This window comes from Terrapene carolina, unplaced genomic scaffold (genome assembly GCF_002925995.2).
Source record: "Terrapene carolina triunguis isolate 2854851 unplaced genomic scaffold, T_m_triunguis-2.0 Scaffold391, whole genome shotgun sequence".
Classification (NCBI taxonomy): domain Eukaryota; kingdom Metazoa; phylum Chordata; order Testudines; family Emydidae; genus Terrapene; species Terrapene triunguis.
This window is the reverse complement of record NW_020664742.1, coordinates 13,684-29,364: the sequence shown is the minus strand read 5'-3', so window position 1 is coordinate 29,364 and position 15,681 is coordinate 13,684. Positions and strand designations below refer to the sequence as shown.

The 15,681-nt window shown below is 51.3% G+C and overlaps 1 protein-coding gene across 3 annotated transcripts in view; it reads left to right on the top strand.

Annotated features, from left to right (window-relative positions):
- The window catches only part of FTCD (formimidoyltransferase cyclodeaminase), a 31,847-nt gene extending 16,652 nt beyond the window's left edge, over nt 1-15,195 (top strand). For 2 of the 3 annotated variants that reach the window (XM_024204075.3, XM_024204074.3), the window contains exons 6-14: nt 2,334-2,471; nt 3,417-3,548; nt 5,752-5,813; nt 7,686-7,815; nt 9,541-9,702; nt 11,019-11,062; nt 11,614-11,752; nt 12,693-12,788; nt 15,025-15,195. In XM_024204075.3, coding sequence (XP_024059843.1) covers nt 2,334-2,471; nt 3,417-3,548; nt 5,752-5,813; nt 7,686-7,815; nt 9,541-9,702; nt 11,019-11,062; nt 11,614-11,752; nt 12,693-12,788; nt 15,025-15,111 — 990 coding nt within the window. In that variant the 3' untranslated portion in view covers nt 15,112-15,195. The remainder of the gene's footprint in view (nt 1-2,333; nt 2,472-3,416; nt 3,549-5,751; nt 5,814-7,685; nt 7,816-9,540; nt 9,703-11,018; nt 11,063-11,613; nt 11,753-12,692; nt 12,789-15,024) is intronic. The other variant, XM_024204076.3, reaches the window with a different exon arrangement.
- The last annotated feature ends 486 nt before the right edge of the window (nt 15,196-15,681 follow it).

The following is a 15,681-nucleotide window of genomic DNA, read 5'->3' as shown; positions in this document are numbered from 1 at the left end:
CTAGTTAAAGACTCAAAAAGTAATAGCAATTTTTTTGAAAAGTAAATGAGAAGTAGGAAGCCTGCTAAACAACCAGTGTGGCCATTGGACGATGGAGATGCTAAAGGAGCACTCAAGGACGATAAGGCCATTGCGGAGAAATTAAATGAATTCTTTGCATCAGTCTTCACGGCTGAGGATATGAGGGAGATTCTCAAACCTGAGCCATTCTGTTTAGGTGACAAATCTGAGGAACTGTCCCAGATTGAGGTATCATTAGAGGAGGTTTTGGACCAAATTGATAAACTAAACAGTAATAAGTCACGAGGACCAGATGGTATTCACCCAAGAGTTCTGAAGGAACTCAAATATGAAATTGCAGAACTACTATGTAACCTACCATTTAAATCAGTTTCTGTACCAAATGACTGGAGGATAGCTAATGTGATGCCAATTTTTAAAAAGGGCTCCAGAGATGATCCCGGCAATTACAGGCCGGTAAGCCTGACTTCAGTACTGGGCAAACTGGTTGAAATGATAGTAAAGAACAAAATTGTCAGACACATAGATGAACATAATTTTTTGAGGGAAAGTCAACATGGGTTTTGTAAAGGGAAATCATGCCTCACCAATCTACTAGAATTTTTTGAGTGGGGTCAATAAGCATGTGGACAAAGGAGGATCCAGTGGATATAGTGAACTTAGATTTTCAGAAAGCCTTTGACAAGATCTCTCACCAAAGGGTCTTAAGCAAAGTAAGCTGTCATGGGATACAGGGAAGGTTCTCTTATGGATTGGTAACTGGTTAAAAATAAGAAACAAAGGGTAGGAATAAATGGTCAGTTTCCAGAATGGAGAGAGGTAAATAGTGGTGTCCCCCAGGGTCTGTACTGGGACCAGTACTGTTCAACATATTCATAAATGATCTGGAAAAAGGGGTAAACAGAGAGTGGCAAAATTTGCAGATGATATAAAACTACTCAAGATAGTTAAGTCCCAGGCAGACTGTGAAGAGCTACAAAAGGATCTCTCAAAACTGGGTGACTGGGCAACAAACTGGCAGATGAAATTCAGTGTTGATATGTGCAAAGTAATGCATATTGGAAAACATAATCCCAACTATAGCTATAAAATGATGGGGTTACCACTGTTACCACTCAAGTAAGAGATCTTGGAATCATTGTGGATAGTTCTCTGAAAACATCCACTCAATGTGAAGTGGCAGTCAAAAAAGTGAACAGAATGTTGAGAATCATTAAGAAAGGGATAGATAATAAGACAGAAAATATCATATCACTTCTATATAAATCCATGGTATGCCCACATCTTGAATACTGCGTGCAGATGTGGTTGCCCCATCTAAAAAAGATATATTGGACTTGGAAAAGGTTCAGAAAAGGGCAACAAAAATTATTAGGGGTGTGGAACGGCTGCCATATGAGGAGAGATTAATAAGACTGGGACTTTTCAGCTTGGAAAAGAGACGACTAGGAGGAGATGATAGAGGTCTATAAAATCATGACTGGTGTGGAGAAAGTAAATAAGGAAGTGTTATTTACTCTTCATAACACAAGAACTAGGGGTCACCAAATGAAATTAATAGGCAACAGATTTAAAACAAACAAAAGGAAGTATTTTTTCATACAACACACTGTCAACCTGTGGAACTCCTTGCCAGAGGATGTTGTGAAGGCCAAGACCATAACAGGATTCAAAAAAGAACTAGATAAGTTCATGGAGGATAGGCCCATTAATGGCTATTAGCCAGGAGGACATGGATGGTGTCCCTAGCCTCTGTTTGCCAGAAGCTGGGAATGGGCAACAGGGGATGGATCATCTGTTCTGTTCATTCCCTCTGGGACACCTGGCATTGGCTACTGCCGGAAGTCAGGATACTGGGCTAGATGAACCTTTGGTCTGACCCAGTATGGCCATTCTTATGTTGTTATGTTCTTATCTGTGCCCACAGTCTTTAGCCTGTAAGTTCCTCAAGCAAGGGACCTGCCATTTCTATTAGTATGCAAGGCCCCATGCAACGAATGGAGCAGAACAAATAACTAGAGGGGAGTCGGTAAGGGGCATAGTCCCACTCCATTAAATCTGTACAAGTAAATATGAAGGCAACTTTATCCATTATCAGTATGGACTCTTCTTCCTTCACAGTACAATATCTGGCTGCTGCTACTTCTGGGTCATCAGCAAACCCGAATATTTACAGCTGTGGGCTAGTGACCTCCAGTTGTGTATCAGTCAGTTCCCCTCATCTGCAGAATGCTTTCTCTCTTGCAGGCTTATTCCCAGGGTTGAGTTGGCTCATCAGCCAACACAGCTCTGAAGTGTGTTGTTCTTTTCAGCCTGGGCGTTTGAAGAAGGTCCAAGGCATGGGCTGGTACTTGGATGAGGAGAATATTGCCCAGGTTTCTACAAACCTGCTGGACTTCGAAATCACCTCCCTCCACACGGTCTATGAGGAGGTCTGCAAAGATGCCCGGGTGAGTTGCACAGGTGCTATGCAAGTTTGAAGCAGCTTTAACCAGCGCAACCAGCCTCCTTCAGAGAAGTAAAATTACAGTCAAAGTGCCCGTGGCTGGTGGAGCAAGAGAAAGTCCTTATGCCTATGCCATAAGAGCTTGTCTTGTAGGAGGTGTGTATGTGAATACACAGGGAGCCACAACCTACCCTCCATACTTAAGGCATTAAGGGAGCAGGAATGTGTGCCTCATGAGACGTGCCAGCTGCTGCACAGTCCCCTCCGGACTGGCAGTCACGTGGTGTGGGACAGCGGCATGTCCAAGTTTGCTGGCTTAGGCTTAAGATCTATGAGCATATACAGGGAACACCCTGGACGCCAAGGTTATTTGTGGGGTCCCCTCTGCTTCTGTACCCTACCTTCAGTGCCTTTCGGGAGGGAGTCTAGATGGCCTCGTTTGGTGAGTTGCCAGCTATCCTCTCCTCCTCCCATGTTTTCAGGAGGCTGCTAAATGGCATACACCTACTTCTTATCCCTTAGGGAGCCAGCCAGCCAGCCCACTCCCTCCCACCTGTGTACGGCCTTCCATGGCATTTCTCCATAAGCACCAGGCACACTGGGATGTCTACCCCTCAGAGTGAGGGGCATGGTGGCAGCAGGCCCCCGTTGTGACATTAAGGTCTCACTGCTGTAGAACTGGGGGAGGGGAGGCAAGCAGGTGACCAGCTGTGCAGATCCTATGTGCTGCGAATGGGAGTGAGGGGTCAGTGGCTGGGCCCAAACAGCAGCAGGAAGGACCAGCAAAGTGAGATCTCTGACTATGAGTCCCAACCCCTAGAATGGGAAGGTCCTGCTCGAGTCCGGTGCACCCCTTGGTGCGGATCAGGAGTCGGGGGCAGTGGGAGAGGTGGCCAGGCTGTGGGACTGTAATGCTAGAGGCCTGTTAAATGCTAGTCCTTGTTTGCAGGAGCTGAGCCTGCCCGTGGTGGGCTCCCAGCTGGTGGGGCTTGTCCCCAAGAAGGCCATGCTTGATGCAGCGGAGTATTACATTCAGAAAGAAAACCTCTTCATCCTGGAGGAGGAACAGAAAATCAGACTGGTAAGGCCAGCGTCCATTGACATCCCTGCTCAGAAATCTTTCCCTGGAGGGAACTGCAAATCATAGCAGCTGAGCTGGCAGCTTCTTGCCTGTGGAAGGGTGTGACGGGTTTCCCCAGGGTGCAACCTGGAACTGGGGTATTGCTGAGCCCTCTGACATACCAATCCGGGCCCCTTCTCACACTGTGAGGCTATGAAAAGCTTCAGACCGCTCCCGGTCCTGCAGTCCCACAAACATCTACACAGGCAGGGACACACCCAGCTGCAGTTACATGAATGCTTCTCCTCAGCCATTCATGAATTAACAATAGAGAGGTTCCAGACAGCTCCCCACCAGCTCCACTGCCTAAGACCCCAGAGCTGTACCGTCTTGCCGTGGTCAAAGGCCTGACCAGTATAAGTTTATTACTCAGTCCTCCCCTCTCTCAGTGTGGAGAGGACCATGCACCAGTTTCTGTTCCAGAGCAGATTCCCCAAGCACTTCTAGCAAAACACACTGTTTTAGGTAAAAAAATATAAAACAAACTTATTAACTACAGAAAGATAGACTTTAAGTGATTATAAGTACTGAGTGTACAGATCAAAGCAGGTTACCTAAGAAATAAAACAAAACCGCAATCTAAGCTTTATAAACTAGATAGGATTTGAATCAAGCAGTGTCTCACCCTGTTAGCTAGTACAAGCAGGTTACAGCTTTTACATACACAGGCTGGAATTCTTCTGTCCCATGTGGGGCCTCCTTTCCCAGTTCAGTCTTTGTTCCTAAGGTGTTTCCAGGTGTTCAGGTGCAAGGGGAGTGAGGCCAAGTGATGATGTCACTTCCCCTCTTTTATAGCTTCTTCCAGCTTGCTGGGAAGATCTTTGCTCATGACATGGGGGTCTGCTCCCCTCTCCCCCTGCCCCTGGTCAAGAATCTTCCATTGCCCACGTGATCCCTCTGGGAAATCTCCATTGTAAACAATTCCTGAGATAGTCCCTGGGTGTGTAGATTCCCCTTAATGGGGCCATTAGTACTGTGTAGCTTCTTCATTGTTGTACCTGAAAGGCTGATTGTGGGTGTTCCCAGCCTCACAACATATTTCAGCAACACACACATAGCAAAACTTCATAACTTCACATACAATGACAGCACATACAACCAAACAGGATATTAAAGTTCAACAGATCAAGACTTTTAGAATGATACCTCACAAGACATACTTTGTACAAAACATAGCCTAATTGTATGACAGTGGTGAGTATGGGGGTGCCAGGGTGTTGTTTTGGGGCACAGAGGGTCACAGAGGGTCAGGCAAAAAGCAATGGAGCAAAATCAGATCTGTCTTGTCCTTTCCCACCAGAGAATATGAAAGATTTGGAAGTTCCTATTTATTCCCTTGCTCAGAAACCAAACCAAGGCCCTGAGGCAGATAAAACTCCCAATGACATTCTGAAGAAGGACTTATTCCTGCGAATGAGACAGCATTCATTGGGTTAGGTTCCAAAGGGATGTTCAGTGACTTGAGAGGTTGGAGAAGTGCTGTGTGGGAAAGCAACCTGCTTAATGCCCTTAAGGAAACTATTTCTGTATCTATTGGGTTCATTAAAACTCTACAGGAGCTTCCCAGAGCCTTACCCAAGAGGGAACTGTTTCCTTGGCCCATGGGATAATTCATTTCCCACGTGATAGGTATGATGATGTATGGGTGCCCCTCAAAAATAATATACAAAGGGAAAATGAATCAGCTTTGAGGGTTTTAAAGACACGATGATGTATTTCAAATGCCATGCCACACTTCGTTAGAACCAAAAAGGACCAGTTTTGTTTAGCTTGATATCACACTTAGGGTTAATGTTTTGCTAAGGCATTTTGAATAGGATGGGTGAAAAGCCCTAGATAAGAGTTAGTTAATTACGATGATGATGATGATGATGGTGACGGACAGCGTGGATGGATATCAGAACATACTCATGGCTGGAACCAATTGTAGGTTACTAGCTTTGATACTGTTCCTTGTAAAAACGTAACATTCATTTGTAGAAACGTGTACATGACCCAAGTGTCCCAAGTGAGGCCAGTCTTTTCTGGCTGGATATTTACATCAAATCACTCGCTCAGAATTCCTGGCCATCCGATGAGCCTTGGAACTGAATATTCTCCCCCAGAAGTGAGCAAGGCTAGTATGTCGACTCTGCCTTAATGAATTTGTCTTTCTTCATTTCAGGTAGTCAGCCGCCTGGGCCTGGATTCCTTGTCTCCATTTAACCCCCAGGAGCGCATTATTGAGTATGGCACCTTGTCCATTTTCTTTGTCACTCTCCTTGTTTGTACCACGCACGATTGAGGGAGCCCGGGTACCTGCTCATGAGTCTCTGAGAATAGCTGTTGACTCAATTTGCTGTTGCTCTGTCAGACCCCAAAGTAGCACATTCTTCCTGGGATGCCATTAGGAACTCATTTGTATTCCTACAGCGTTTAAAATGCTCCTGCCCAATGAAACGTTGATTTCAACAACATTTTTGATGGGAAAAAGTCGAAAAGAATCGCTTTGATTGTCTCATTTTGTTTCAATAACCCTGAAGTGTTTAATTTAGATAAGGTAAAAATGTTTTGGTTCAACTTTATCACTTTAATTTTGTTTTGACTTTAAGATTTTAATAAAATATAATGTATGTTACAGTTAATATTTGACATATTTATATATAACATATATTAAAAATAAAATGAAACACTGTCAAAATGACACATTTTTACCTTATCGAAACAAAACAATCTGACTTTATTGAAATAAAACTTTTCATTTCCCAAATCAAACTTTTTCAGAATTTTGAGTTCATGGGAAATTTCAAAATTTTGGCTTTTTGTTCCAATTCAGAACATTTCCCCCCCAAAATGTCAGAATTTCCCACGGAACAGAAATTCCAGTTTCTGCCCAGTTCTAGTACTGGACAATGAACTGCTGGGTTTAAACTGCACTATCAGGAGCACCCAGGGTTTGCTTAGTAATCAGCATACCTGGTTTAACATGCCACTGCATATCCAGCTGCTCTCCCACCTGCCGATCGCAGTGCAGACACACCTGCAGGGTTGTATACTGCTTCCCTTCACCATAGTATCTAGCACCTTCCATGTAAAGTCATTAGCAAGAGCAAAGTTCCTAGAGGACTTCCTGGAGTCTCTGGCTCATTGTGGAAGGGCTGTTTCCAAGATGAAGGGTTTGCAGTGTTTCCTAGAGCTGGTCAGACTCTGGAGGACTGTTCTGTAGCTGGATACCCTCCACTGGCCTCCCTCCCACCCTCACCCACCACTGGCCATTGCAGGCTGAGCCCAGCTGGTGGCTCTCCTCTGAGACGAGCAGCATGGCCATTCCCTGTGGGGTTGGGGAGGATGCCCTGGCAAGTGGCAGTGCCCAGTCCCTTCTCTGCCCCTGAGAGCAGCTCCTCTCATTCCACGACACTGCTGCCAGCTCCAGGATGCCTCTGCTCAGAGCAGTGGAGGGCATTTTTAAAGGGGAAGAGTAGGATTTTTGTGTGGATGGTTCATGCATTGCAGGAGAGAGGAACGATCCCTTCCTGCCAGAAATGTCCCCACTAAGGCAGGGGTTCTCAAACTTTTGTACTGGTGACCCTTTTCATACAGAGAGCCTCTGAGTGCGACCCCCCTTAGAAATTAAAAACACGTGTTTATATATTTAACACCATTATGAATGCTGGAGGTGAAGCGGGGTTTGGGGTGGAGGCTGACAGCTCACGACCCCCCCCATGTAATAACCTCACAACCCCCTGAGGGGTCATGACCCCAGTCTGAGAACCTCTGCACTAAGGGCTCCCCCACGCAGGCCCTGGAATAAGCAACTCTTCTTCAGGACAGGCTGCTGCTGGTTTCAATTTCCCAAACTGGGGTGGAGTTTCTCTCAGCAGATACAATCCCCAAAGGCCCAGTGAATTCAATGCGGCTCCTGGCTGTGATGGTCTAGGCCTGAGGGTGCCACACGGGACCCGGTTCAGGTTTCTGGTAAAGGAATTATCGGGGGCATGCTGGGAAGAGCCATGGGAGCATGGTTGGGGCTGCTCAGAGAGCCTGGCTTCCCTGCATTTGCTTGACACTAGCGGCCTGGAGCGGGACAGGGCTGAGCTCATCCTGATTTGCTGTTGGCAGATACCTGGTGCAGAGTGGCCAGGCAGACAGAGACTTGGTGTCCAAGTCACTCCACGCGTTCGTGCGTGCCGTTGGTGCGAGGTCAGCAGCTCCCGGGGGAGGATCGGTGTCTGCAGCAATGTCTGCTCTGGTAGGTTCACGCTTGGCTCTCCTGTGATACAGCAGGGTGATGGCTTCGCAGCGGGGTGGAGAGCCTGTGCTGGGTGGGGTGGGAGCCCACTCTGAGTCAAACCCTGACATTGTCCACAAGTGAGTAGTAGGAGAAACTGTAGCCCGTCTGCCAGGGGGCATTGGCAGCAACAGGGGTTTCTCTTAACAATGCACACCAGAACTGGCTCGAGCCCCCATCCAGAAAACTGCACACCGCCCCGGGTGACTTGAAGAGGCCATACCTCCCCTCTCGCAAGCCCCGAGTCTTTCCCCTCGACACACGTTTTCTTTTGTTATACGGAGGGATCACAGCACTAATTTAGGAAAACTCAGCAACAATGATTCAAAAGGATGCAAACAATGAGTAAACACCCACCTGCATACCTGGGCTGTGTATTTTGCCTCAGTTCCCATCCCTGCAGTGTGAAAGTCCAATGGATGAATGCCCCTTTAACACACTGCTGCCCTTTCCCCTCCATCGCACCCCCTTCCAGCTAGTTGTCTGAGGTCAGCAAAGTCCCAGAATTCTGGGGTGTGGTCACACAGTTCATCTCCCCCCCCCCCAGAAGGGGGATTGAGTACGGCCTCTGCTGCTGCTCACTTGCTGCTACTGTTGTCTCTGCTGCTTGCTGCCACCTTTGCCACTGTTCACCGCTGTCTCTGCTGCCTCCACCCCTGCAGCTTGCCCCTCGCTGCTCCCTCGAGCTGCTATGCCATGTTCTGCGGTTCCATCCCTTGGCCTGCTGCTTAGGGACTTCACCAGCTAGTGGGGAACCGCTCTCCAGCTGCAGCCCCTGCGTTGTCTTTCACCACAGCACTGTCCCCACATCGGGTCAAAGGCTCCGCCCCTAAACCTGCTCATCAAGGATTTCAGCTCTTGTGATCATCTGTTCCCACCTCCCTCTGACTTGGCTTTGGCATCACTACCTGTGCTTAGCATGTGAGGGTGACCCCCCCCTCAAGTAGGGCATATTAAGTGCTGTTTTGCTGCCCTTTACTCATACAATAAGGAGAACAACATTTCATTACCCCATGTCCAACACTAAATCCAAAACAGCCCAAATCAATCACTTTGGCAAAGCAGCTCCATCTGCCGAGCACCTTGGCTAGAGTAGGCGTGTCTATGCAAACGTGGCCTGCTCCTGAGGTCTTTTCCCCAGTCCATCACTAGATGGCAGGCGAGAGCTCATTCAGACCCTGGTGTTCATCGTCTTTGACAAATAATCCCTTTGCATTTGGGCCAGTGTAGCCACCTGGCTGAGGTCACTGAGGAAGCCCCACAAGCCAGGCGCCCCCTTCCAGCAGCTGTGGGGCAGTGCGGAGCGCACTCTGGGCTGGTGGGCTGCTTGGCAATGGCACGTGGCAAATCAGCCTCCTCGGTGGCCCAGTGAAAGTGATACGTGGCAACTGTTGGACTCACTCGCCTTTACTTCCCCTCTGCTCCTGGGATGGTCTCACTGCTGGCTTCACATTCAGCTCTCTTCCGAGTAGCATTTCCTGGCTGGTTCTTTAGTGCCCAAGTATCCTCGTCCTTTCTGGGAGTGTCTCGCTGCACTCTCCCTCGGCAGGTCGGGGCTCTTTGCCCAGTGGCGGGCATGGTGGCGTGTGTGTCGCGGGAGGAATGGCAATGGCAATCCACTTGGGTTAATGTCTCTTGTGCTGGAGGAGAGCACGCGCATGGAGCTTTCGCCATGTCTCCTTGCAGGGGGCAGCTCTGGGCTGCATGGTGGGGCTGATGTCCTACGGGAAGCGTCAGTTTGAGGCGCTGGAATTGGTCATGAGGAAGCTGATCCCTCCATTCCATCAGGCCATGAATGAGCTGATTGTCATGGTGGACACGGACTCGCTTGCTTTCAGCAGTTACATGGTGAGTGAGGTTTGTAAGCACTGCACAAGCTGCACGTCACTCCATTTCTCACCCCTTTGTGTCTGCGGACTGCTCGCAAGCCTGCTCTCTCTGGTCATTCCCATAGCGTGTAATACTAATCACTGATGCTCTGGGGAAAGCTAAGGAGGTGTGCTGGGACTCTCGGCAAAATGTTGGCTGCCTTGATAGTTGCCTGTGGTAGATTTCCTACTTCGCCCTGCTTAGGTGGAGGGCTGAGCTTGCCAGTGTCTCTTGTGCATAGACACGATGACAGGTAGATCCTTAGCTAATGTGAATCCCTGCAGCTCCATTGAGATCAGTGAGCCTGGGCAGATTTCAACCAGCTGAGGGCATGGCCCCGAATTCTGAAATCAAACAATGCGATAAGCCAGAGTTCCGGAAAGGTGCATTGTATCTAACTAAAAACAGCCCCAAAGCCAAATGAATACAATAAACCGAATCCATCCGGATGCCATTCCAGTGACCTTACAGGATACACCAAAGGCGGATCCTAAAATCTCTCCCGATGTAGCTGTCCTGTCTGTGCCGAGAGATCAGCTCCATGGATCAGGCTGTGAGGAGAGAGGCAAGCAAAGGACCCCTCCTGCACAGAGATCCGTCCAGGGCATACCAGGGTAGAGACCCACGACAGAACAAACGAGCACAAACCAGTTGAATGGAAGGGTGACGTGGGCCGGGACGAGGGGCAGAGAAAGCACCGCACAGCATTTGAGCCTGCCCCTTACAGATCCACAGCGTGCTTGAGCTCCGGTGCCCAGAGCTGCTCCCGGGGCCCTGCCCCCCTGGTTTTGCACTCTGGCTCCCCAGGATGGCATCGCAGGATCGCACTGTGCCATCCGTTCCCACGGGTGCTAGGCTGAGAGTCACAGCAAAGAGTGACCGGAAGAGGGACACACCAAGGAATGTCCTCACACGCCCAGTGGGACAGATTCCCTCTGGCACCAGCACTTGGCAGGTGGAAGAGCAAGGAGAAGGCGGCACCAGGGAGGCTGTTCTGTCTCCTTCATTCCAACTCCAAGGGTCTGCCCCACCCTTGATGTGACTAAGCAACCGCCGGGCAACTTTATTGTGCACCACAGGGCAGTGTCCTCAGTGGAGGGTGTCTGGCGTGTCACTTCCGCCAGCGGTGTGATATAAACACACCACCCTGATGGGAACATTCCCCCTTCGGGCAGACAGGCCCATGCTGGGGTCAGGCAGTAGGGAAGGAGGCTCAAGGAGCTGAACTTTATCTGGAATAGTTCTTCCATCTCCAGCATCCTCGGTTTGATGCCTGCTTGTTTGTTTCTCAACAGGACGCAATGAAGCTGCCTAAGAACACGCCTGAAGAGAGAGAAAAGTTTGTATTGTGTGAAGAGCTGAAACACTAACACTGGTGTTGATCCCCTGGGGTAGCCCATGATATCGCTGGAATGAGCTGAAGGTCAATGGCCTGACCCAGAGCTACTGAAGTCAATGGACGGGCTCTCATTGGCTTCAGTGGGCGATGGCTCAGGCCCTAATTTTGTGTGTGTGTGTGAGAGAGAGAGAGGAGATCTTCACACCATACTGCAAAGCTAAAGTTTGGTTTTCCTCAGGCTTCTTATGGGAGCAGCAGGCTCAGTGTGTTGCCCTGAGTGGCGGGCGTTTGGGTGGATTTTTTTGGACATTTGTCCTACTTTCAGTGTTTGTTAATCATTCTTTGTGTGTGCCCCATATGTTTTGGAAAGGCATATTGTTAACTCATCACAGAGTGGATCACTTCTGGATGAGCAAATAGACCCTAAAACCAATGTATTTGCACGGTGGTTTGGCCAGCCCAGTGTCTATGGTGCGATATCACCCCTTCCCACAATGGTTTCCTTGCTTGCCTTTTGCAGTCAGGTTGACTGTGTGTCTCGCCTTTTGCAGGCGCACAGCTGCTATGCAGCAGGGGCTGAAGAAGGCTGTAGGTGTCCCCTTCTCGCTGGCAGAGAAAGTGAACGCCTTGTGGCCCATGTTAAAAGAGATGGCTCAGTACGGGAACGTCGCCTGCAAATCAGATCTCCAGGTACTGGCCTAGGCGCTGGCAGCGGGCTCAGAGTCTTTTGCAGCTCTTTAAGAAGTTTGGCCCTGGAGTGCAGAATGGAAGAAATCTGCCTTTGAGCACTGGGAGGACTTGTACAGATTCTCATTTATATTGTTAGGAAGCAAAGGTCTGTTAATCGCAGGTACTTGTGTGACTCCCCTCACCAGACTGTCTGAGCACTTACAATCCTCACCTCCCCCCTGGAAGGTTTACCACCATGGTTCAGGAGGGGAACTCAGGTCTAGAGAGACTAAGTGACCTGCCCAAGAAATCTGTGGCTGAGCAGGGAACCGAGTCTAGGTCTCCCAATCCCAGGCAAGCGCCCTGACCATTGGCCTATCCACTTCTCTGCCCAAGCAGTGGAAAAATCCTGGTGGTGGCCGTAACTTTTCTGACTTGCCATAGAAGTGCAGTGCCCCAGAGTCTGTCCCACATCCCCAGCTGTCTTGCACCAGCAAGGTCCAGTGGACAGGCTGCCGGAATGAGAGGTGGAGGAGCTGCCAGTGACTCATTGTGTGAGTTTGGGCAAGTCACTTCAGCCAACGGGTTCAAAGTTACCCACTGATTTTAGCTGCCTACATTTTTGGCAGGATCTGATGGCCAAAACCAGTGGCACTTTTAGAAAATGTTGATTGTAGCGCTCTTTGCCTCAGTTTCCCCAGCCATCAGAAGGGGACAATAATGCTTCCCCTCCTTTGAGATCTACAGGTGACAAGTGCCACCTCATGGGAAGTTTGGAGTGTTGGTCTGAGTATCAGTATCTGGACACGATCCACTTCCTGGGCCAGGTCTTTGTGGGTGTAAAGGCCTCAGGCTGTTGAGGTTGGAGGAGCCGTGCCACTTTACAGCAAGGAAGGGGCAGCCAGGCATACGTAAGCTATACAGGTAGTTCCTCACACATGCCTTTAACACTTGCATTCAGGTGGCGGCTAAAGCGCTGGAAGCAGGAGTGTTTGGTGCCTATTTCAACATGGTGACCAACCTGAAAGATGTAACGGATGAAGCCTTCAGGATGGAGGTAGGTTGCCCCTCCAGTCATCCCCCGGGCCCTCGCTGGGGACACGCGGTCCTGAGGAGGCGTGATGTGTCTGAACCTTCACCTGCCCCTGGGCTGTCGCCTGGTGGGGGAGAGAGGTGTCAGGCGATGGCACTGCAGGCTAGAATTACTCCCTGTGCCCTGGTTCATCCCTGCTCCAGGGGGAAGCCCAGCATAGGGCCCCCTACTCTGAGGCCTAACCTTGTGTCTGGCTGCCGGTGTGTTGTAGTCCTTATGGCAGCCCAGGAATAGCTTGGATGTAGGAACAGGCCGTCTCTTGTCCCCAGCACCCACTCTCCTGCCCCCTGGCCTGCCTGGGAGCTCCTGCTGGGGATTACAAAGTAGTTCTTTGCTCTGAAGGGGGAAACAGCCCGCTTAGCCCCGTGTATGACGTTCACACTGAGAGTCTGTCCCTCAGCCTCCCAGCCTCCCAGCGAGAGCCCAGGGAGTAATTCCCAGTGCCACGCCAGTGCAGTCTGGTCACTGCCTCTGCCGCCTGTAGGACACAGGCTCTTCCGCTGCTCCCCTGCCCTCTCAGCAATTTAAAATAATGGGCAAGTTCAAGAGTCTGAGAGAAGCACAGTTAGTACACTCCAACCAACCAACCTTGCGCCATCCCAGTGAAACACCGGCCCCTTCTCAGAGCCGCCCCGCCTGGCTGTGTCACTGGTGTGACCTTTGGGTATCCGGTGCATCTCAGGGCGTCATAGCAATCAGGAGCCTCCCGAAGCCGGATCAGGGAGCTCAGACAAATGCTGTATCTCTCGCCATTGCTGGTTGGGACATCCAGCACATCAGCTCCATTGCCCTGCTGCCTGGGAAACGACTTGTATGCCAGCCCCCCCGTGACGCTCCCTGCTGCAAGGATCAGAGGATACTCTGTGTCCTTGTGGAGGGACAGGGTTTTTTTTCTCCTTTCCAATCTCACTTGTTCCGGTGCTGGTCCACTGTGCGCTGGGCTCCTTGCACGGGAAAGCTGAGACCTGCAGGACGGGAAGAGAGAAACGAGCCCGGGGCTGCAGAAAGAGACAAGCTGTTGAGCCGCTAGGCACAAGTTTCAAAAGTGCCCAAGTGACTTAGGAGTGTAAATCCTGAGCCATAGGCTCCTAAGTCACTTAAGTGCTTTGGAAAATGTTACCTACTGCTGGGACCATCAGAAGCCCTGGGCTTCTGAGCCCCTTTTGGGGCCAGAAATGAGGGGTTCAGGGTGCAGGAGGGGGCTCTGGGCTGGAGCAGGGGGTTGGGGTGTGGGGGTTAGGGTTCCAGCTGTGGGTGCGGGCTCTGGGGTGGGAGCAGGGTCTGGGGTGGGGCCAGAAATGAGGGGTTCAGGGTGCAGGAGGGGGCTCCGGGCTGGGGCAGGGGGTTGGGGTGCAGGGCTGAGGACTCCAGCTGGGAGTGCGGGCTCTGGGGTGGGGGCAGGGTCTGGGGTGCAGGAGGGGGCTCAGGGCTGGGGCAGGGAGTTGGGTGCAGGCTCCAGGCAGCGCTTACCTCAGGTGGCTCCCAGGAAGCTGCCAACATCTCCCTCCGGTTCCTAAGCAGAGGCGCGATCACATGGCTCTCTGCACTGCCCGCGCCTTCAGGCACTGCCCCCTGAGCTCCATTGGACGTGGTTCCTGGCCAATAGGAGCAGCTGAGCTGGCGCTGGGGGCAGGGGCAGCGCACAGAGCCCCCGTAGCTGTCCCTCCGTCTAGGAACCAGAGGGAGATGCTGGCAGCTTCCTGGGAGTTGTACAGACCCGGGTAGGGAGCCTGCCTTAACCCCACTGCGCCGACTGGACTTTTAACAACCCGGTCAGTGGTGCTGACCGGAGCCGCCAGGGTCCCTTTTCGACCGGGCGTTCCAGTCGAAAACTGGACACCTGGCAACCCTACACGTAACTGACATCACGGCTGAGCTTGTCCTAAAGCACGACCATTAACTGCCAGGGGAGCCTGCTGGGAGAGGCTGCTGGCCCATTCAGCTGTTACAGAGGATTGGGCGGGAAGCTCCTCTTTGGCCTGTGGGTTCTCACTCCTCAGGCTGGGAGCGCGGGGCAGGCGCTGGAAATGTCGCTCACCTGGTGCCGCATCCACATCTGACAAGGGACCCCGCAGGGGACGAGGGGCCCTACGGGTATATACACAGTGTAAGGGGGGACCCCCGGGACGGGGGCTGGGGAAGAGGAAATACTTCCGCTGTCCTTTCAGTGGGAAATGATTCGCTTTCTTTTTACACACAGATGCACGGCAGAGTCTCCAGCTTCTTGGCGGAGGCCCAGCAGAGTGCGGCGTTGGTGCTGGAGCTGCTGGAGAGCCGGGGGCGGTGAGAGAGGGGGGCGCTCGTCGGCAGTGTTAGCACTGGGGCCTGGCTTGCCTGGGTCCTGCTGCCCAGAATACAAACCTGAAATGTTCTCGCTTCTCTTGTGGTCTCGTTAGGAGGTAGCTGCCCTTGCTCAGACAGACAGTGCTCTCTGGTCCCATAACAGGCCCACGGCTGCGGCCATCCGGCTCCGGTGCTGCCGCACCCAGTGCAGACGTCACCTATGGCCGGTGGCCAGTACTCTGGGTCAGTGCTTGTGGTGCGAAGGGACGTCATCCATGGAGGGGAGCAGATCAGTGGGGAACTCGAAGCTGCCCCGAGGCTCCCTGTGGGGTGCCTTTCCCTCTGCCTACTGCCTGCCCTGCCCATCCCAACAGCATGGCTCCTATGCAGTGGCATGGCTCCTATGCAGTGGCATTGCACCAGCCTTCCCCCTGCTGCAGCTGTGGGGTGGATTTCCACCCGTTCCCCCATGGAGCAGGCAGCACAGAGTGGCTGTCCCCTGCCCTACCCCTTCCCACCCCATCCCGCACCCCAAAGCTGTGGAGTCTCCATCATCTGCACAGGTGAGGGCTTG